The sequence below is a fragment of the Mus caroli genome, unplaced genomic scaffold, assembly GCF_978045245.1.
Source record: "Mus caroli unplaced genomic scaffold, Mus_caroli_1 scaffold_2, whole genome shotgun sequence".
In the NCBI taxonomy this organism is placed as follows: domain Eukaryota; kingdom Metazoa; phylum Chordata; class Mammalia; order Rodentia; family Muridae; genus Mus; species Mus caroli.
In genome coordinates this window covers 69,303,786-69,328,132 of record NW_028227257.1, presented here as the reverse complement: position 1 = coordinate 69,328,132, position 24,347 = coordinate 69,303,786, and the positions used below count along the sequence as shown (strand labels likewise).

Genomic DNA, 24,347 nt, shown 5'->3' with positions numbered 1-24,347 from the left:
TAACTTGGATAAAGACATAACAAGATATTTTATATTATTTGTGGCTATTGTGAAGGATGTCGTTTCACTGATTTCATTCTTGGCCTGTTTATTATTTGAATAAAGGAGGGCTACTGATTTCTTTAAGTTAATTTTGTATCCAGACCCTCTGCTGAAGATGTTTATCAGCTGTAGGACTTCTCTGGTAGTTGTTTTGAGGTCACTTATATGTACTAACATATCATCTGTTAATACATTAATTGACTTATTTTTCCAATTTGTATCCCTTTTATCTCCTTTACTAGTCTTATTGCTCTAGGTAGAACTCTAAGCACCATATTGTTTACCTAATTTCTTTCTCAGCATGTTTATCATTTGAATAAAAGAGAGCTACTCTGGTTGTTTTGTTTTGTTTGTTTGTTTTTTTTTTTTTTTTTTTTTTTTACTTAGTTTTGCATCCTGTCACTTTGCAGGAGTTGTTAAAAACACATTTTATACCAACCTTTTCTTATTTATTGCATTTTTCTAACCTAAATGAAATTTAACTTAGATGAAGATTAAGAATCACTAGAAGGCTAAATTTAGAGAAAGTAGGTAGTTATGAAATTCCCCCAGGAAAATGCTAAAGAAAGCCTTTCCAAGTTGGAGTTCTATTTAAAACACACAACTGCAAAGATTGTCTACAAGAAGGCATTGCTGCACAGCATTTAACACTGAGAACAAATTCCTATTGAAGTCAGTCAGTGTAGAAAATGAGTTCACCATCATCTTAGGGCAAAGGTACAAGTAAAACAACTTCCATTAGCTACAAAATAACTGGTTTCAAAAGCAGTTCATATAGGTAAGTATTTGAGAAAGTTTTTGATTCAGGGATATCAACTTCTGTCTAATCAGCTAATTTCAGAATTTTACCCTGTGGCATTTTATATTTCTAAATATGGATCTTACAGTTCTAAATTTGTAATTCATATAAGTACTGATCAAATATTATACATTTTCTATCCCAGTGATATCTTATTTGCTACAGTTTTACACACAAACAGGAATACATGAGTGATACAGTCATACACACACACACACACACACACAGAGGAATGCATGAGTGATACAGTCATGAATGCAATCTGGAGTACAATGGCCTTCTTATACAATTTGATATTGATATTATCTAAATAATTTTAAATATTTCTTCTTTTAGCACTTAAGTAGTAAATTCAGATATGTTCAGCTGTTGACATCAACAGAGTAACATAAACTGCACTATGATGACAAAAACGTTTGAAATTTTTAAAATAATAGCGTGACTTTGTTAATCATGTATATATGCATGTATGTATGTTTGTTTGTTTGTGTGTATGTGTTTGTGTGTATGTGTTTGTGTGTGTGTGTGTGTGTACTTGTACCACACATGTGTGTACCTTCAGGATGAAGAGTTTTCTCTCATCCTTCTGACTTAGTTTTCTCCAAGTCAAAGTTTCTACTAGAAGCCAGACAATCCTTACTATATATTATAGATCTTCCACTTTCTACTAATATGAATAAGAAAAGCAAGACTTACAATCTACTAGGATGAAAATAAAGATGTTTACTTAAATAAATAGGGGAAGAATATTTTAAAAGAACAATTTGAAGTCTAGAGATGATTTATCTAGTACCCACTGATATTAAAATACATATTATTTTATATGTATTTATATTTCCCTGAGTTTTAGAATAAAAAGAGAACTAATTATTTGTCCTAAATTAATTATAAGGGGAAATATAGCTTGTATTTCTAGTGTATAATCTAGAGTCAAAAATGAATAAAGAAAAAGGATGAATGAATATTTGTACTTTGCTCTAGACCTGATGGTTGGTTTCATTCACAAAATAAGAGGTATTTATAACTATGTTCATGAGTAGTAGTAATGAATTAAAATAAGTTAATCTCTGTTTCTCTTCACTTGATGTTGAGGATAGAACCTGAGCTTGCACACATGGTAGAAGATCAATACATTTTAATGATATGCTTCCTTAATTAGCCTCACCCCTTGTTACTTTCCTGTTTATTCTCCCATACTCCTTTCCTTTTACACATTTTATTTCATGAATTACTTTCATTCTGCCAAATATCTGTAATATTATTATTTTTTTACATTCTGGACATCATAATTCTCTTTGCTAAAATGTTCTTTGAAGTGATTCAAATCTTTACTCTCTGAAAATTACAATAATGATGAAAGACCTAGTATGTCTTGGTATGACACCCAACTCAAACATGGTAAAACATGCTGCTTTATCCATTTCTGGACTTGAGAGGCTGCAACTATACACATTCTAGGTCTCTTTCCAATTAGCACTAAAGTCACCTTCTGGACACTTCTTTATACTTGCTGAATTGTAAAACATCTAATGATTCTGTTTCAACTTGCTTTGTTCTCAAAGTAAATATGAGGTATCAACTCTTAGTAACTGTCTGTGCAGATGAGAAAACAGGTGTCAGTAACCTACTGTAGGCACAGCAAGTAAGTGAAGATGGAGGATGTAGACTGGTCTGTGATGAAATTGCTCATATGAAAATTTTTCAGCACTAATTTTCATCTAATTTGTTTTTAAGTTATAAGCAATAATTCTTCTTAGTATACCAAATAAATTTCATGATAAAGAGGTAAGATACAATTAGTTAGAATTAACTATATGCCTAGAATTGGTACAAATTTTAGATGAATCCTAAATATGTATTTGGGTACAATACAGTTGCCCTCCATAATAAAATACGAGGTCTCCTCCCTAACTCTATAATGAAGCATTTTTTCTAATTATGATGCATTTCACAATGTATAAACCTATTTCTATAATAAATATTTCTATAATAAATATTATCTTCTATGTTCTTGAATAATTAGTGTATTTTCATTTACTTTATATTTTAAGAAATAAATATTAATGTAAAATAAAGTAAAACATCTTTTCTGACATTTGCAATCTCATTTCCTTTAATATAGATACACAAAATAAAACAGCAGGGTCAGAGTTTCGAAAGTTTGTTTTCCATAGATCCCCTTTCCCTTGTGGCTTCACTGTGACTCACAATCCCCTCACTGAGGCTGAGAGTATTTCAGCCCAACAGAAGCCACAGGGTTATCATACTCTCAGGAAGAACCATAAAACAAGCTGGAACTGGTTTCTTCTGACTTTAAAAAAAAAAGACTTAACTTAAAAATTTAAAACTAATTTCTGAAGCTGAAGAGATGACTCAGTGGTCAGGAATAGTACTGCTCTTGAAGAAGACCCTTCTGGCTTCTATGTACTTCTGGATACATGTAGCATACATACACTCAAATAAACAAACACAGACAGAAACACACACATACACAATTCTTAATATTAACATATGTCTATTCTGGAAAATATTATAATCTTGAGACTTCTGATTTCTCAGAGATATTTTATTATAGATAACTGGTAAGATTCTCAGAAGTCCACAGTCTCATAATTGACCTGCATTTAATAACCAGTGAGAGCTATGATTTTTATTATTCATTCATATTCCAAGATATCTGTAATAATCACAACATATTTAAATAATCTCATAGTCATCTAACTTTTAAAGTGCTTATTCCACTTTTCATTTTAATTTTAGGTTAATTTATCACAGTTTAATTAATATAATTTCAAGATCTCTATGCCTCACATGGAAACTGAATCTTCTTTTAAGATAACAAAAGGCATCCAAGAATAGCATACACACCCCTGTTAATGGTCCCATAGATTACTTTGGAGGTAATTATTATTTTATGACAATCATTCATTTTACCCATTGGCAGCGTTAGACCTCATATTTTATTTAGTTCTTATATGATTCAGAAGTTCAAATTTTTCAAGTGAATGAGTAAACTGTCATTTATTTTTAATAAATATTATCCTTTTACTGTATTTTAATTATGTTGTATGTGTTTTTAAATAAAAGTGATAGTTAAATATTTCCTTTACTTGACAGTAATTTGTTGAGGCAAATTATTCTGTGACCTTCAAATGATTCTTTCTTTGTTTCTCTAATTATTGCTGAATTAAATTATCTTTATGCATCAAAGATTACTAGTCCATAGTGCTCAGAGTTTCTACCTTTTATTAATCATTATTATTTTGTGTATAATCCTAATTTATTGAATTCAATTTGTAGTCTCCCCACCCCCAGCCTGGATCCTACTTGCTCAGGGGTGAAGTTTTCTGCTCATTCGTTCTGCCACGGCCACTGCTGGACCGTGCTGTTTTGCTGTTTGGAGCCACACACGTGTTCACCCTGATACTGGACCCCGAGTTATTTGGCGGGAATCGGGTCCCCTTCCCCCTTCCTTTATAACTGAGTGTCTGAACAAGTAAAATTGAGCTTTGATCAGAGACTTTGCTCCATTTCTTCTTTCGCCCCATCTAGTTCCTCTCTTTTCAGCTCGAGTGGCCACCTCAGTCGAACCCTTCTCATTGCGAGCTGCTGGCTGGCCGCAACACAATTATAATAGTCAATACTCCTGTTATATTATTTTATAAATAATATCTGGATTTTTATGGTAGCAATTGCTTAGCAAATTAACTAAATAATGAGTTCATGGATGGGCAGGATACAGCCATTGTGGAACCCTTGCCTAACTTATACAAGGCACTGTGTTCAATATGATGTCTGCAAAACTTATAATTACTGAATTGTTGATTTATTACTTAATAAAATTTCTAATAATCTATAAATAATGTATTAAATCACATTGTGCTAATGTCTTTTCAGGGTTTTATGTGATATGCTCTGGGCCTTGAGTCATCAAGCACTTTCAGCAGTTCTATTTGATATTAATTGCAAACACATTACAATTAACCAGAACATGGGGAAAACAATGTAATCACTCTTTGTATTCATTATGGACAACTATGAAGAAAGGAAACCAAAAGCAGCAACAGCAGGTACAAAAGGTCAACAACTGAAATGGCTTAAAAGTAAAACCTGCCAATATAGAAGTACATATCATGAGCCAAAATCTGTGGTATGTCCCTTTTATGTGACCCTGAAAATGATAACGATAATAACAGCTTTGGTTAAACTATTGATTATGAATTCAGATTTTGCAGATGAACTGGAAACTTAAGAAAGGTTTTTTTCATGAGTAAATCATATTGAACTTTGGACATTTTACTTGTAGATCAACAATGAAGCTACAGGCAAATAATGTAGTGGGTCGATACTATTTAAACTATCATGATGCTAACAAAAATAAACAGAAGCAGTTTAGTGCTAGTAGGTCATGCCAAATATTAAGCGTTGGCTTATTAAAAAGTATGAAAGATGTTGCAGAAAATTTTGGAGAAAATTGGCCAAGAAAAGGTCAGAATGCATTTAGTTGTAATCTACAGAAAACCTAGTTTGTAACAAATCTTAAAAAGGGGAGTTTACTTTTGTCACATCACTAGAAGAAATCTTGAAAAAGAATGTTGCAGGCGTTGATGAAGTTGCTCAGCATGCACACTGAGTAGTGGGCTTGTAGACAGTTCCATCCATTAGAAGATCTATCATCAAACTCCAAAAGTAACGAATATTCATTAAGAGTAGGGTAAAAGTCCAATTGTATGCATTGTTGGGGAGAATGTTAATATAGCAGTTGTATTGAATCATAGAGGCCCTCAGCAAGTTTGTAAAAAATTTGGTCTTTATTTATCCACTATTTTCCTTGGATTGTATTATAAGAAGGCAAATTCAGGATATGTAAGAAATACATGTTTGTTTATATTTATGAATGCTATTTATAGTAGCTTACATGTGGACTTAATCAACCCACAATTATATGATAGTCATACAAAGAAATGAGTTGTATCATTTTATAGCATAACAGATAAAAGTGCAAAACGCTGAATTAAAGGAAATGTCAGAGACAGAAGATATGTTCAATGTTTCATTGTAGGCATAAAATGCTAAAAAGTCGATATGACTTTACAACAGGGATCAACAGTGGTTGCAAGCACAGAAGTGGGAATTTAAAAATGGCTTCTTTATATCTGTGCATACCACCTGCAGCATGTATTCAAAAACCAGTATACCCAGGAATGAGTACAACTAATACAGCTCAACCAAAATATTTAAGTAATTTTACAAAATTCTACTAATGAAGGGTCTACTGATGGAGTGTGTTTTAAAAATAATGTTGAGCATAAACCCCCATTTCTCCAGTGAAATAATAATTTCATGAATAATATATTCATGAAAGAATAATTTGCAAAGTAGTCAAAAGCATACTCTATGAATATTTTCTGTCACCTGTACTGATAAGGCATTGAAAACATCTAGAAGAGAGTTCAGAGAAAGTTAGTGGAAATACCAAAAGGCAAATCTACTACAAGAAGATATCTGGTCACAAAATAAGAAGAAAGAACGTCATTGTCCTCTCTCTACAATATTCATGTTTCTTTTTCTTTAGATTTATATTCCTCATAACTTTAACATTTTTAAGTTACTTTACTCTTGCTAGCCAACTCAGACGGTGTTTTTCTCTTTATTTTGAAATTAAGAGAACAAAGGAGCTTCATAATTATAAAATTGTGTAAAATATGTAAAATATTATACCTTCGGCTACAATTTTTCATCATTTCCTCACATCAAGTGAATTGAAACTGCTCATGCCGATGGATCAACTAAATGACTCCAGAGTTTCTGAGTTTGTGCTTCTAGGACTCTCTAGTTCTTGGGAAACTAAAGTTTTTCTCATGGTAACATTCTCTATGCTCTACATCGGAATCATTTTGGGAAATCTCTTCATTGTCATTTTAGTAATTGCTGACTCTCACTTACATTCACCTATGTACTTCCTGTTGGCCAACCTGTCTTTGAATGATGTGTGGGTTTCCTCCACTACAGTTCCTAAGATGATCTCAGATCTTCTGAAAGAGCACAAAGTAATTTCCTTCCACAATTGCATGACTCAGATCTGTTTTATCCACATTATGGGAGGAGTGGAGATGGTGCTGCTCATAGCCATGGCATTTGACAGGTACACGGCCATCTGTAAACCTCTGCGCTACTTGAGCATCATGAGCCCTAGAATATGCATTTCATTTGTAATTGCTGGGTGGGTCACTGGAGTAGTCCATGCCATGTCACAGTTCTCTTTTGTTGTGACCCGGCCTTTTTGTGGTCCTAACAAAGTGGACAGCTTTTACTGTGACTTCCCTTGGATCATACAACTGGCGTGCACTGATGGAGACAAGTTTGAGTTTGTTGTTGCTGCCAACAGTGGCTTCATGAGCATGGCGAACTTCTTCTTGCTTCTTCTCTCCTATGTCTTCATTTTGGTCACAGTCTGGCAAAGGTCTTCGGGGGACTTGTCAAAGGCGCTTGTCACTCTGTCAGCTCACATCACTGTGGTTGTTCTGTTTTTTACTCCATGCATGTTTCTCTATGTGTGGCCTTTCCCCACATCATCGATTGATAAATACCTGTTCATTGCTGACTTTGCTATCACTCCTGCTCTTAATCCTGTCATCTATACATTCAGAAACAAAGATATAAGAATAGCAATTGGAAGATTAAGCAAAAGGGCTGTTTGTAGCAGATTTTGCTGACTATGTTTAGTATGAGTGCTCTAAAAATGTACATCACAATGTATATAAGAAGGTTCCACTGAGGCACATTCTATATAACCTTGCCAACTCCACCTTATTGACCTCACAACCTATATGCATTCCCACAAACTAATAAGGCCTTGATTTTGTTCCCTTGAGAAAGTAGAATACACAAATTTGTACTTTTTTTTTCCAGGAAAATACATTTTCTTAAAAAAGCTTTCAGGTATTACACACAAAAGCAAACAAGTTTACCTCAAAAATATCAATGAACACATCAATAGCCTACTTCTAATTATAATTACTTCTTCAGGCAACATTTGTCTTTGTTTCCAAATACAGCAGCAGGTGACAAAGCCTAGTATCTTCCATTGCTTACAGTATAAACATCCATGTCTCAAACCACACTGCAGACAGCTTAACTTAAAATGCATAGACTGTAAAATACATCAAATTTGACATTATTCAATAAGTGAAAAAATCATAATCTCAAAAAAAAGTATTACAAAACCTCTTACAGAGCACATATAAAAAGTAGTGTCCACTTTATGACGTCAGTGTCAACCAGTGGAAGCTGGGCCTTTATCCAGACAAATGGGAAACAATCCTGTTACATTGTACACTTGAATAGTTACACTGATGAACACTACAATCTTGGAATGATGTTTTTTTGAGACTTCATTTCCATGTATAACCCTGGTTGCCCTGTAATTCTCTGTAGACCAAGCTGTTCTTGTGTTGAGAGATCTGACTGCCTCTGCCTCCCAAGTGCTGGGATATCAAGACATGCAACACCACATGTGGCTCATGAAAGATATTCACTTACATATATATACACACAACCAGTTCATTAAGCCAGCCACATGCCTTTAATCTCAGAATTTGGGAGACAGGGACAGAAACAAAGTTTTTTGTGAGTTCTTCAACTACATAAAGAGCTTCAGGTGAGCCAGAGTACCCCACCTCAATAAAAAAATGCCACATGTTTTAAAATGCCCAGGACAGCCTTCTCTCTTCTCTGAGAGCTATCACGAATCCCCTTTCCTCATGGTGGCTGTACCAGTGGCCCCACCAGGAAGCTCCTTGAGCACAGGGACCAGAGCTCCATCCCGGATGTGCACACGGGACAGGGTCAGTCCTGAGATGGGTTCTGCAGCTAGAAGCAAGCAGGAAATCTCAGTCCCAATTGCCATTGTCCATTGTTGTTTCCGTTGGCAGAATTCTGAAAGTTCAATCAGTTTTCCCTCTAAGCATCCACTGTTCTCTAGCAGCTGGTTCGGTTAGGTGCCTGCTTCTCTAAACGCTGGAAGGATTCAAAGGCCTGTGAAACTTGCAGAGTTTGTAATCTTGGCATTTTGAGGAATACATGGCACTAGTTTATAAGTGTAGGCAACCACTGAAACTGAGACAGTATCTTACCAGAAACAGAGTGGGGCTATCTCCAATCCAGTTTCCAAAAGCTGTCTAGGTGAGGCCACCCGTGAGGTGTGGCATGAGAAACAGACTTTTAAGAAAAAGCATTATGGATGAATAAATTTGTTTTCTATTTTAACTTGGTAATAATTTGGACACAACGAAGACATAATATCAGTCTTTTGTGTTCAGAAATGAACTCCAGATTTGTTTGGGTGAATAAATGAATCATCGCAATAAGTTGTTCTGTATTTAGCACTAGTGTCTCCAGGTATTTGGGTTGTGTTCTCTCAAAACAACACAGACTTTAAAATTGAATGTGAATAAACGTATTCAGTGGAGAAATTTCAGAGTCATCATTGGAAAGTAACATATCTCTAGTTTCTACTGGATTTACCCTAAAGGTTACTATAGAGATGCTGCAATTTAGAATCATTTCAAGTGTAAGATAAGGTATCTAGAGTAGTTCTTCATTTTGAAAATTCATATTATTTTCTTGCCATGCCTAATACATCTCCTAAAAAATTTCCTATGTGCACTTTAGAAATACTAGAAAAGCAGTCAGGCAGACTTGATGATAACTATATTAAAATTAGCTAAACATCAAGTAAATTTAAGGTCATCATCTAAAATCAGGGTAACTTACAAAACTATGTTAAGTTTTTCTAATTTAATTACATGACACTAACTGATTCATCTGCATTAAGAATTCTATCATCATCAAAACCTCCAATTCTCTACTTCATGTGAGTCCTTAGAAACTATCAACTGATGGTGGTCTTCCAATTCATGAACATGGCTGAGCAAGGAAATGGCCAGCATAAGTATTCTAAGTACTAGAGTTAGATACCATCCTCTATAAACACAAGTAATCTAACTGTTGCTGGGTCAAGAATTGACATCTGAGCTTGAAATTAAAGATTGAAAAAGATCCAAATTGAAGTTTGAATGCACATATAAAAAATATGATCCATGGAATATAAGGAGGCACAAGGGGAGAGAAATATTTGAGGAAAAAGCACTGACATGGAGCACGTTTGAATGGATAAAAAAACATCAACACAACAGACAGTGAAGAAGTATTAAAAAAGTATAGCAAAGTAAAAACAAAATTCGAGGCTTTTGGGCCCAGGCTTGGGAGTGTAGCCTTTGTGGCTTAGTGCTCCAGGTACTGGTCATAAAACAGATAGCGACATTCCTCCACCTACCCGCTTCCTGGGTTCAATTCAAAGAATGGCACCCTGACCATTACTGGAACCTGCAATGCAAATGTGCTATCTTTAGGGGCTCTTAGATTGTTAGGGGCTCTTAGAAACTGTCTTGAGAGATAACCTGACACTTGTGACTTTATACTTCCTTGTGACTCTTAACTGGTATTTTTGGTATTTTCCAACAACGCCCTCCCCACCTCCATGAATTGTGGTTTCTTCCTTTAAATACCCCCTTACTCAGCTACTCGGGGTGCCATGGTCCTCTACCCCTGCGTGGTATATGACCATGGGCCCGAGAACGCTCTCGAATAAAAATCCTCTTGCAGTTGCAGCAAGATCGTTTCTTGTGGGTGATTTTGGGGTGTCGCCTCTCCTGAGTCAGAACGTGAGGGAGTCCTCACGTTGTGGGTCTTTCAACAGTAGAGTAGGAGTGTGAAGAAAGAGGCTTTCATCTTCCTGGGTAAAGCAGTGTATACATTCTTCTTTTCTCTTTTATTGAATTTTGTATACCATATGTTCTGATTATGCTTTCCTTTCCCTCTACTACCCTGAGTTCTTCTCCATCTCCCATCCTACCAAGATCCATCCCCTTTCTGTGTCTCATTAGAAAACAAACAGGGTGCTAATGGATAATAACATAATAAAATAAGATGAAGTAAAAATATACAAGTTAGAATAGGTCAAGACAGAAAGAAAAGACATAGAAAACATAAATACAAAGAGCAAGGATTCTCATAAAAGCGCAAACTAGAAGTCATGGTATATAAATGACTTTAACCCTTAAAAGTAGTGGTTTCTCCAGGGATCCTCCCTTAGAAAAAGCTAATTGTTTTATTTACAAGTTGTTACTAATTGGAAATTGTTTCTGGGTTAGCAATTATTATCTGTGTCTGCTTGGAGACTCAGTGCATACTACAGATTTCTAAAGTGAAAGAAGCAGTCTGAACCATAAAATAGCATTCTTAATTAATATGTGATTTGTGCCTTGTGCCTACAGCCTGCCTATTCTAACATCTGGAAATCTCTTCATTTCCAGGTTTCAAACATGCCACCTGCCAGTTTGGCTGTATCACTATTCTTCACTAAAATTCCCAGAAAAGGAAATCGCCATTCCTATATTAAAGATTCTCTAAGGATATGGCATCAGTAATGACACAGAGATAAAAAAAACTAAGTCTCAAAATCCACATTGAGTACTGGACTTCATAGTGGGCTCATACTCCGAGTATGGGAGTCACTATGAAGTCTGCTTGTCACAGGGAGACCCATGAAGGGTTCTCTGTTCTCCTCTGTGTTTGTAGTTGGTTCCAACCATGCCTTAAACTTCATTTATGCTTTAACATTTTAGAAACTTGCCTGTTGTGTGTATAATGTGAATTGTGGTGTTTACCTCCAGTTTGAAAATCTAAAGTTGTGTTTTATATTTGCCTGAATGAAGTACGCATTCTCTGTGGTCAGGATGCATCTAGAAGATGCTAAGCCTGGACCTTCCCACACTATATCTCACTTTTCCACATTCCCAGTCATGCCCTGTCCACCTCAGAGAGCCACACTGTACAGGCTGTGTCTTTGTCAGTGTCAGGTCTGACTGTTGGTGGACAGATTTTCTGTTTTACCATTTCAGTTCTAAATCCTATTTTTTTATGTGCTGTGTACCAAAAAAAAAAAAAAAAAAAATACCTCCTATGACATAGAGGAGAAATTCCACCTTGCTGCCAGGGAAAACCCTTTTCTCTACCTTTTAAACATTAAGAAGACTGTTCTTGCCAGTTTCTTCATTATGTAACTATTTATGAGAAATTGGAAAACAGCCTCTTGAGGCTGCAGCCTACCCACTTAGACCACTGGAGTGTGATTTCAAGGAAATGACCTGTTCAGTCACTTGTAGGTGAGGTTGGGAGTTCTTGCTCTGTAGATGGCTACTGAGTGTTCTCCGGAAGCAATCACAAGACTTAGGACTATCCTGTAACACAAATTTGTAAAGAGGACATAAGACTTCTTAGCCATCTCATTGAATATTCTGCTTACTACTTTGAACAAGAACTTGTTTTCTAAAGCTAAAATACTTGAATTGTCAGGCAGTATAATCTCAGTGTTTGCTAGCTTTCCAATAAGCCTTTAAGAAAGCCCCCAATGGAGGAGCTAGACAAAGTACCCTAGGAGCTAAAGGGGTTTGCAACCCTATGGGTGGAACAACAATATGAACTAACCAGTACCCCCCCAGAGCTTGTGTCTCTAGCTGCATATGTATCAGAAGTTGGCCTAGAGGGCAATCATTGGAAAGAGAGGCTCATTGGTCATGCAAACTTTATATGCCTCAGTACAGGGGAACACCAGGACCAAGAAGTGGGAGTGTGTGAGGCGGGGATGGTATGGGGGACTTTTAGGATAGCTTTGGAAATGTAAATGAAGAAAATACCTAATTAAAAAAAAGCTTTTTTTTAAAAAAAGAAAGTTTAACAATCCATGAAATGTGAATAGTTCAAAGTTAAAAAACATCAGCAACAACAAAAAAATCCAGCCATGTGAGTATTAGTTAAATGTTCTTTAAAATACACAAAAAGACCCCTAGCTTTCACTAACACAAAAAGTAAAATACATGTCATCAGATAACATATTAACCATTTTGGTAGCAATATGACCCACAAAGTTCCCACTAATGCATTTTCCTTATACCCTGATGATATGACTGTCTATTCTTCTGGTATTATAATCACTTCATGAAAATGTTATCACATTGGAACATGGCTTTAGGCAATAAGCTATGGTCCTGGGTTATGGTCTCTCATATTTGTATTTAGAATAAACTATTTCCTCATGATATTAAGATAGAGATGTGTTTTGTGTATAAATACTACATACATTCTTATGAATTAGACATCACATTTAAGGCACTTTCACACAGTGTAATAAATGCCCTTAGAAAACTTTCCAATTTGATATAGGCTATTCTCCTCATAATTAGACATCATTCTTTACCATACCAATAATGTCAAATATGCAATTAACTATTTTATACAGCAAGTACACTATTAAGCATTTACCAAATAAAAGAAATGTGTTTTTTTTTTGACAAGCACCGGCGTGTTTACCCTGTTTAATTCCTAACAGCTATAGATTAGATAAAACCTAAAAGATAACCAGAACTGAAAAATAGAAAAATAGCCATGCATAAGATGGAATAAACTTAAAACAAGAAAATTTCTCAAACAACAGCATTGATTAATCCAACGGGCAGAAAGAAGAACTTTGTAATCAAAAGTGAAAATAATATGTGACTATGAAAACATAAGCCAAACCTGTGATGCCATGGAATCTTATAACATCTCATATACTTATTATCAAAAAGGATATATATCATTTATTGGAAAAATATAGAAAAGAAATTCTTTTTTCTCATTATCTTGACTTTTTTTTCTATTTTTATTCAAACAAATTTTTATTAGATATTTTCTTCATTTACAATTCAAATGCTATCCCGAAAGTCCCTTATACCTTCCACCTACCCTTCTCCCCAACCCATTCACTCCTGCTTCCTGGACCTGACATTCACCTGTATTAGGGCATATTAACTTTGCAAGACCAAGGGCCTCTACTCCCAATCATGGCCGACTAGGCCATCTTCTACTAAATATGCAGCTAGAGACATGAGCTCAGGGGATACTGGTTAGTTCATATTGTTGTTCCACCTATAGGATTGCAGACCCCTTCAGCTCCTTGGGTACTTTCTCTAGCTCCTCAATTGAGGGTTCTGTGATCCATCCAATAGATGACTGTGAGCATCCACTTCTGTATCTGCCAGGCACTGGTATAGCCTCATAAGAGACAGCTATATCAGGGTCCTGTAGGCAAAACCTTGCTGGCATATGCAATAGTGTCTGCGTTTGGTGGTTGATTATGGTATGGGTCCTGGATGGGGCAGTCTCTGCATGGTCCTTCCTTCTGACTCAGTTATTGATATGAATACAAACTTGTAAAGCCAGTATAGATGATAATGTGGGAGTTTCTCCAACATTACAGTAGGAACTACCAGTACTGGAGAAATGGCAAAACAGATAAAGTGCTTGCTGCATATAAGAGAAGGCAAGCTTCCCAAATCCACATAAAATTCAGATGGGACAGTACATGCAGAAAGTGAAGGGAGAGAATACCCAGAGGAAGCTGTGTAGTCAGACTAGCAGAAACAGTGAGCACGAGGCTCAGCAAGAGACTCTGCCTCAATTTCTATGACAGGAAGTGACCAATACCATTTTGAATTCATGCCTGCACAGTGGTTCTCATACAAAAATGTGTGCCTGCACATACATCTGTGCCCACACATATTAATACATATATACATTCACATGTACCATATATATGGATATGCAAAAGTAGAATTACTATATGACTCAAAAATCATATGTTAAATAAACATTAAAAAATGAAACATACATCTCACAGATGTACAATCTCATATTTATTTATTAAAATAATATTCACAAGAGCTGTGTCATGGAATCAATAGAAGTGTCCTCGAGAACTAATTTATAAAGTTCTATAGATGGATCAAGAGTTAAGAGCACTTGTTGCTATTGCAGAAGACCTGGCAACACCTACAGGATACTCAGAAGTATCCATAACTCCAGTTCAGGGGATCTCATGTCTTCCTCAGGTCATTTTAGGCATTAGTACACACGTGGTAAACATATATACATGCAAGAAAAAAACCTACTCATACACATAAAATGAAATAAATATTTTAAGTGAACTTAGATATGCAGAAGTAGGTGGTACATTCCTATGATTTCAATGCTCTGGAAACTGAAGCATGATCATCATGTGTTTCAAGTAAACTTGAACTTGGGCTACTTAGTGAGTTTAATTTAACTTTGGGCAACTTGGAAAGAAAATTCCTGTGTCAATATTCCTAAAATGAGCCGGGCGTGGTGGCCCACGCCTTTAATCCCAGCACTTGGGAGGCAGAGGCAGGCGGATTTCTGAGTTCGAGGCCAGCCTGGTCTACAGAGTGAGTTCCAGGACAGCCAGTACTACACAGAGAAACCCTGTCTCCAAAAACAAACAAACAAACAAAAATATTCCTAAAATGATTGCTATGTAAAGGCATATGTGATACAGATATGATGGAAGACATACATACTACTATATACAAAATAAATAACATGTGGAGTACACAGTATATATGGGGAAAGTATTGTGCCATGCTGCTCACCTTTTAAAGGAAGAATAAAATGCCCTTGGTGAATGTGTAGAACATTACACTAAATGAAAGCCAGACACAAAGAAAAAAGCATATCAGGCATGCTCTCACTTACATGCAAAGGCTTTAAAAATTGAATTAATGGAAAAGTATTAAAACTGTAGTCAATATTAGATTGGAGAGAAAATTGGAGATGATATATAATTCCACAGTTAAATATGGCTAATAACTCCAAAATATTAAATACTAAGTTAAAATTATAGTTAAAAGGGAGGTATTAAATTAAGGAAAGTGAAAGAAATGTTTAAATGTTAAATTTTAATGCCCATACAACCTCTAAGTTGACTACTAATATGCAATTTTATACTATGTATGTATGTATATCAAAATGTAATAGTGTTCACCTTAAGTATGTTCAGAAGTGGGTTTAAAAATAAAAGCAAAATTATACAAACTGACATAATATTGTATGCCTGAGGTATAGGTATGGCATGAGTTGACCATAAAGAGAGTCTGGGAGAAAAAAATGGCTCTGTTGTCATTATCAGATGTCATAATAGTTGTATAAATGTATATGTGCAGCCATACAACTACAAGCAGCATGAGTGTTATCTTTCAATAATTATTATATTTATGTGGTTTTGTGCATGAATGTAGGCATGTATGTGTATGTGTTTATATGTATTCATGCAACAGCACATGTGTAAAGGCTAGAAGACTACATGAAGAAGTCAGTTTTTCCCTTCCACCATACAGGACCTAGTTAAGCTTCAGTTTACCAGGCTTGGCAACAAGTGATGTTACATGTCTCACTGGCCCATTATTCACCCCGTAAACTGTACATTGCCATTACACATATAAAATGTAAAGTAAATTGAAGAGAGACAGAGAGGTGCAGTTGGATACAGAGACAGAGATTTCTATTTTCCAAAACACCCTCCTCTTCCCAACTCCTATTTTGCAATAGAAATGGTGCCACTATAGATGTGTGCTACCACATCTGGCTTCACGTATGGTCTGGAATGTGAATTCAGCTACTCAGGGTTGAATAGGAAGCACTTCATCCCCCTTAGCATCTACCCTTTGGCATTATGCTATAAAACACATCTCTTGGATTAATTCTTGTAAAATAACCAAATCTTTCCTAAATACATCCTTTCTTTCTTCTCTTGCCCCTAGAGACTATTACTGTATTCTCTACTTCTGAGGTCCATTTGTTAAATTTCTCATGTAAGTAGAAGCTATACAGCATTTATTCTTCTGTGACAAAATATCTTTAAGATCCAACTACATATCATAAATAACACCTATGTATTCAATATTATTGTAATAGTAGTAGTAGTAATCCAATAATAATATTTTATAATGAGTGCATCGGTACACATATTTGAATATATATAAAGATATATCATATATATTTATGATATAGATATGTCAATTTCTTTATTGGTTCCTCTGTTATAGATACTTCAGTAGATAAAATATGCTGCAAGTAATAGATCAAAGTACATGGATATGCACTGTTCAAGTACAGTTTTCATTTCAGATGTATCTCAAGTGATGGGGTGGTGGGCTTAAAGTAGTTTGATTTTTAATTTTAAAGAACAATCTTTCATCACTTTTAGTTACTATACCACTATACATTGCCAACAATAATATACAAGAGTTCTGTTTCTCCACACTTAAGCCAACATACATCATATTTTGTTTAAACTTTCTCATCTTGCATTTTACTATTTAACAAGAATCTAGTGTTCAAAATGATGAAGTATTGAGAGATGTCTTCAGTCCAGGATCCCCAGGGACTTGAGTCCATTTAAGGTGCAGAGCATGAAAGCTTCTGAGGCAGATGTGACTTTTGTAAGTTTATATAAAACCACACTGATGTAAACTACTTGCCAACAATGGTCACAGCAGAAATGACATTATTACGATGTACAGTTTCAGATTAGAGGACCATTAGATGGATCATTACCATCTTGAGAGGACCTGCGTGAGATGGTGATTTCTGCACTGTAAGTAAGTCCTGAAGAGATTGTTTTACTGTCATTTTCCATGGCAAATACTCACTTAAAAGTTGTTTTCTCTGTTAACATCACCTTTCCTTACACTAGTGATACTCAGAGAGTCTTGCATCTGCAGTTTTGATTGTTCTATTTTTCCAAGATATTATATAAGTTTACCTATCCAAAAAATGTTGAGATTTCTGGAAATTTAAAGTAGTTTTATCTGTTCACATAAAATAAGCCCTTTTCTGTAAAAAAACAAGTTACAAGTCTATCCCTTGAAAACTTATACCTATGACAGGACATTTACCTTACTCTAAAATTATCTGATTATATTTGGAATTTTTGCATTCTACAGTCAATGCAGTAAAGAAGCATGTAAAAGAAATGGGAAGAAGACAAAATTGTGTGGGAATTGAATCATAATAATTGACTGCAAATACACCAATTCTATATAAGCTATCTTAAAATTCCATTGTCATACAATGAGAGAGTAGGAAGAACACAAAAAAGGTAGAGACAGGGAATTCAGCTTTCATTAAACAATTATACAGAACAGTATATGAAATCTCACTATTTAGTGTTGAAATTCTTCTAGCGTATGAAAATGAGTAGCATCCTTCAGGCCTCGGAAAATATAACTGTTGAAAAATACACTTGAATGTATAAGTCAAAAATTTAAGGAAAGATATAATGCTAACAATGTGTCTTTAATACCTTTATCAATTTATTTGACAAACAAATTTTGCATAATTTACAGTAGACTTGATTTGTCTACTAGAAATTTGATTTGTTTGATTCTGTCTGTTCAAACACAGTCAATGATAAGCTTGTGCTTAGGAATTGTGTTTTTATGTTTGAAATATACCAATAGATTGGTATTATGGGATTATGGTGGTCAAGTAAACAAACTCTAACAAAGTTTCAGATATTCATTGAAGAAAACTATTTCAAAAAGAGCAGATTTTTAAAAATGGAAAAATTAAAAGATAATATTTGCTACTACTATTTTAAACAATATGCTCATTTTGCTACCTGTAAATATCATCTGTTAGATGTGCAGCTTTGGAACAATCTTTCTACAATTTTTAGGAAACTTTCCTGATGAGACACAAATATAAATACTTATATATTAATAAATATATAAGTACTTATAAATAATTATTTTCAAACTTATTTAAAATCTGAGTGCCATATAATAATAAGATTTCAATTTAAATATTTTTCTGCTGACTTAACTCTGATCATGAAGTTATTGTTTCTATTTCAGGAATTGTTAGTTCAGCTTTGTGTCTCTCAACCCATTAGAACACCTTGTAGTAAATGGAAGAAGCAAACCAGACTGTGGTGTCTGAGTTTATTTTTCAGGGACTTTGTGCTTCAAAGGAACTACAGATCTTGCTCCTGCTGCCATTTTCCACCCTCTACGTGATGACTGTGGTAGGCAACCTCTTTGCAGCGATATTGATCATCATTGATCATCATCTCCATTCTCCCATGTACTTCCTGTTAGCTAACCTATCATTTATTGACTTCTGCCTTTCCTCGGTAACCACCCCCAAACTGATAACTGACCTCCTAAAAGATAACAAGACCATTTCCTTCGGGGGCTGCATGAGCCAGATCCTCTGTGTGCACTTCTTTGGAGGAGGTGAGATGGTGCTTCTTGTAACAATGGCCTATGACTGGTATGTGGCCATCTGCAGGCCATTCCACTACAGCAGCATCATGGACAGACAGAAGTGCATCTGGCTCGTTGTGATATCATGGACCATTGGCTTTATACATGCCATGAGTCAACTGATACTGATTTTGGATCTGCCTTTCTGTGGACCTAGAGCGATAGACAGCTTTTTCTGTGATATTCCTTTGGTGATGAAATTAGCCTGCATGAATACTGATACTCTGGGAATAGTGATAAATGCTGATAGTGGTGTCTTAGCAACAACTTGTTTCATACTTTTATTGCTCTCTTACACTTATACTTTACTAACTGTTCAGCTTCACTCTAAAGATGGCTCATCAAAGGCACTCTCTACATGTACTTCCCATATTATAGTGGTTGTGCTGTTCTTTGGACCCTGCATTTTCATCTATCTGTGGCCAGTCAGCATCACTTGGATGGACAAGTTTCTAGCTGTGTTTTACACCGTCATCACACCTCTCCTGAATCCAGCAATCTATACACTGAGGAATAAAGATATTAAAAATGCCATAAAGAAGCTGATAAATCACATGTGAATTTGGGAATAATATTTAGATGTGAAACATCATTGTGTTCATACCAGTTTAGCTATATTTTGACCTCAGTACTAAACTGTATATATGACAAATTTCTGTAAGTTATTAGTTGCATGATAGTTTATGAAAATCACTATTATAAAAATACATCCAGAATTTGGATATTTATCTTGATACCAATTAAAAAGACTAATAACTTGTATTGTATACATATTTGTGTCTGAAGATTAGAACACTATGATAATGATATAAGAATTATAATCACTTCAATTGACTACACACTACCTGTGGTTAAAACACTGTACCATTTTTTAACTAGATTATTATTTACAAAGTTCTCTTTGAATTACTTAGCAATATTATAATTTCAAAAAACACATCAACCAACAGAACGTGCTGGTGAGGATGTGGAGCAATGGTAGCACTTCCTTTCGGGTGGAAATGAAAACTTGTACAACTATTTTGGAAATCAATTTGGCATTTTCTCAGAAAATGAGACTAATTCTACATCAAGACCTAGCTCTATCACTCCTGGAGCATATATCCAAATGATGCTCCACCATACCATACAGACACTTGCTCAACTATATTCGTAGCAGCTTTATTATTAATAGTCAGAAACTGGAGACAATGCCAAGGACCAGCCTTGGTTTGATGATGGGCTCTGAGTGAAAGAGTACAGGGTAACAGTGGGAAGTACTCAAAGTCAAATCATGCATCCTAGTTGACAACCTATGTGCTGCTTGATATAGCTTTTCCACTCTGCTTCTCTCCATTTTCTGCTTTCTCCCTGGAGAGTTCTCTTTCTATATTCTGCTTGCTCGTTATTCTGTCCACATCCTTCTGTGTGTGTGCGTGTGTGTGTATATGTGTGTGTCTGTGTGTGTGTGTCTGTGTGTCTGTGTGTCAGTGTGTCTGTGTGTATGTTTATTATGAAAAGTTGAACCAAAAAAAGACATGATCAAGGAATACTGTGCTATTTTTTGGCACAGGCCATAAGATCTTTTATTTTACATATCAATCCAGTCATTTACTCCAGATTTCCTCTTGGAATCTATATTCTGCGACGCCCCCTAACCCTTTGATTCTTGGATGACAGCAAGCACTTATTTTCTTTTAACATTGCAAAAGAATTCAGAAATTTGCCTGCCTCTGTAAAGCACAAATGCTCAGCTAGCTGGGTGGAACCCTGCCCTGAAATTACCATTGCCACCACGCTTGAGCCAAATCTTGTTCAAGTCTTGGCTGATACTGAACTCGCAATCTATTTGCCTTTGTAAACATAAATGAAAAAGCTTAGCAGGGTGGGTTCTCTGGCAATCACCATTCCCTTAATCTCTTTATCTCCTTCCCTAATAATTTTCTAGCAAGTTGTCTCACAGTACAGCTTGAGATTCATGAAATACCTCATATAATTCATATTGTATCCCTATTTTTTTCATAATTGAGAAATTATATATTTTTGACTCATGCATGTAGAACTCTTTACCATACACTGAAGGGCTGTCCTGAAGGTCCCAGTGTTTATCATTTTGCCGAGAAATAGCCACACCCTCAACTCCTGGACTGATGCTGTTTCTAATCATGGAGTCACTAAGTAACTAGGAGGGCCCAATGGGTGACACTTGAATCTCATGGAGAATGGGAAAGAGACATTAGGGGCAAGTAGAGTGAGGGAATTGGGTTTTGAAGTTGGGGGGAGGGAAGCAGGAGGGGTCAAGAGTGGGGAACAAGTACTAGCAAAGGCAATGGAGAGATGTATTTCTCGTATGATCTAGAAACCGTGAACAATTGAAACTCACAGTAATCTATTAGGGTGACCATAGCTAAGACTGATAGCAATGGGGGATATGGAACTAAAAACCACCATATCCTACAACCAGAAAAGACTTCCAGTGGAGAGAGTAAGGCACTAACCCAGTCACAAAACCTTTGGCCCACAATTTATCCTGCCTACGAGATATGGAGGGGTAATGATGGGGAAGAAATTGAGGGACAGAGCAACCAAGGACTGGCTTACCTTGAGACCCATGCCATGAGAAAGAGCCCACTATAAATGATATTGTGCTATACGAGGGACCTTGCATAACTGACATCTGAGAGGCCTCACCCAGCAATTAATGGAAACAAATGCAGAAACCCACAGCCAAACATTAGGTGGAGTTTAGGGAATCCCACTGAAGATGGGGAGAAAGGATTAAAGGCTTAAAAAAGGACAAGGACAAAACCACAAGAAAACCTACAGAATCAACTAACCTGAGCCCATAGTGGCCCACAGAGATTGAGCCACCAAATGGAGAACATGTATGAGACAAACCAAAGCTTTGGTGAGGAGTTTACTTTTCATACCCAATTTTATCTCCACCCAGAAATTAAGCTACAAGCCACTTGCTTGTGTATAGTTTGAGTACTTGTTCTTGCAGCTAATTCACCTGACTGAGTCCCTTTAAGGCTAAAAGCTGCAGCCCCTGGTTAGCATCTCAAAGTGACAGAGCAGGAGGCTAAAGCAATAAGGAGAAAAAGGGAGGAGGACTTATCTCTACCCTTTGTTCTCAGTACTTGCTAGACTCTCAGAGCATGTATTCCCATGTTAAAAAGCTCACTGCAAGTTTGCACATTCTGATTATTAATTGAATACGAGGTTATAACAGAGCATGCCTACGTGCATATACACTGAGAGCAAATATCTGGCTGAACATTAACTATTTGTCACAAGCTTACAGGGTCATGAAAAGTTGAAGACTGTATCTAAGCTGTTCTTGAAGTTTTGTTTAGACTAACTCAGTCAATATCTTATCTCCTGTTTTTGCACCTATGGTACTGTGGTGTATATCTTCCTCAGTTAATGATTTCTGTAACACCTTGGAATGTGTCCTAAGGTTTAGAAGTCTGTTGCTATCTCAGAAACAATTAAGCAGTTCTGTTATAAAAGGTATTCCAATGTCTCTGTGGATGTTGTCATTCTGAACAAAGGTAATCTTTGCATGATAGATGTTTCTGCAGAATACATGCTCTGTGTCTTTGCATACTATCTGAGTCTGGAGTCTTCCTTCAGTGATTTCCTGACCCTTACTTTGGCACATAAGTAACAAGTGTACACCGTGTTCTTCATGTGGGACACCTAACAGTAGAAGCAAGTCTGTCCCAGACTCTATTGCCCTCCTTTGAATCACTTTTTCCTAACTGAACTCTCTTGACTAATTTCAATAGGTGAAAGACTTAGTCCTATTGAAATTTGTTATGCTAAGGCAGGTTGATATCCAAGATAGCTCTCTCCTTCTCTGAGTAGAAAGGGAAAACAGGAGGATGGGGGATAGGAGATGAGAGTGAGGGCCTGGGAAGAGAGGAAGAAGGGGAAGATTTTATAGGAATGTTAAGTAAATAAAAATTAAACATTTTAAGTAGGACAAATTAATATATATGATATATATATATATTTATCATTACATGTATATATACGTATATATGATATATATTATAGTCCTAGTTGCCTCATGTTGACATAGTTTCTCTCATTTTCTTTTGGGGCCCAAAAGCCCCTGGCATCTCAGCCTCATCTAGTCCCTGGGCCAGTATCTTTCTGGACCTTTTAAAATAAGGATATTCCTTTCCGGACATTTCACAATGGGGATATTCCATTTACATTAATGTGTAACCAAGCGATAATACTGGTTTGGCCTACATAGCTGGGCAAATACCACTTGTGGTTTCAGCTTTATAAGCCCTCTGTTTCCCAAGAGTAAATGAGACTTGAACAGAACTTTTGTCTTGTCTCCTTCCTTCAAATCTCCTGATCCCAAATTTGTCATTACTGTTCCCTTCCCCAAGACCCCTGTTGCTTAAGTCCTGCAGGTCTGGGCAGCTGGCGCCCAGTGTGAGACTGGAGTACAAAGGGCCCACTGAAGATCACCACTCTGTTTTTGGTCAGCCAACAAATTTTGTGTAGAAACATCTTGCATGGGAACCTGCCGCCACAACTAGAGATCCTGGTAAGTTCGTGATGATCATGAGACAGATGTTGAGTAGCCATGAATATTTGTGGAAGTGTTGAAAGGGTTTTAAAGTCATGAGAGATAAAAGTTAAAATACACGATTTGCTTGCATTTTTGATTTTGTTAAAGAGATTTGCCTATGTTTTCCTCTTGAAGGTACCACTGTTCTTAAAAGATGGGAGCACGTAGGTAGCACTTTCCAAGATTTGGGCCAGCAGAGAATAAATCTTGTAGAAGGACAAGGAAATGGTAAAATGTGTTTTGTGTATGTGCTTAGAGCTATGCTATAATCTAGTGAAGCGAAGGTAATTCTCATAGGTGCTTTTAGTCTTTGAACCCTTAATAGAGATAGGTTAAAACTGAGTCATGAGAGAATGGGTTTAAGAAAAGCAGTCCTCTCCAACTATCTGGGGGTGCCTTGTAAAAGGGAAGGAATATGAATGTAAGCTGAGTCAGAGCTCTCCTAGGGACAAGACAAGGTCAGGAGATGTCCTGCCTCCTTTCTGGCTCCTAGTAGAGGAATGCTTGGATCAAGGGAACATCTAGTTCACTTCCCTCTCTGTCTATTGTCTGTCCTTGGCACACCAATCTGTCCATGTCCTTCAAAACTGACTGTTTCATGTTAAGTTCTTGTTTTCATCTTGTGGTTTGATTGATTGTTTGCTGTTCTGTGTTGTTCTGAGCACCCTCTCAGAGGTAATGGGGAGGGCAGATGTGCGAAAGAACTCTT

The 24,347-nt window shown here is 36.1% G+C and overlaps 2 protein-coding genes across 2 annotated transcripts; both read left to right on the top strand.

The window, feature by feature from the left end:
• Nucleotides 1–6,615: 6,615 nt before the first annotated feature.
• On the top strand, nucleotides 6,616–7,557 carry LOC147005853 (olfactory receptor 4F21-like). The gene has a single exon (XM_085829563.1). It carries the CDS (start codon nucleotides 6,616–6,618, stop codon nucleotides 7,555–7,557), a length of 942 nt encoding a protein of 313 aa, XP_085685689.1.
• An 11,150-nt stretch (nucleotides 7,558–18,707) lies between these two features.
• On the top strand, nucleotides 18,708–19,625 carry LOC147005852 (olfactory receptor 4K3-like). The gene has a single exon (XM_085829561.1). It carries the CDS (start codon nucleotides 18,708–18,710, stop codon nucleotides 19,623–19,625), a length of 918 nt encoding a protein of 305 aa, XP_085685687.1.
• Nucleotides 19,626–24,347: the final 4,722 nt, after the last annotated feature.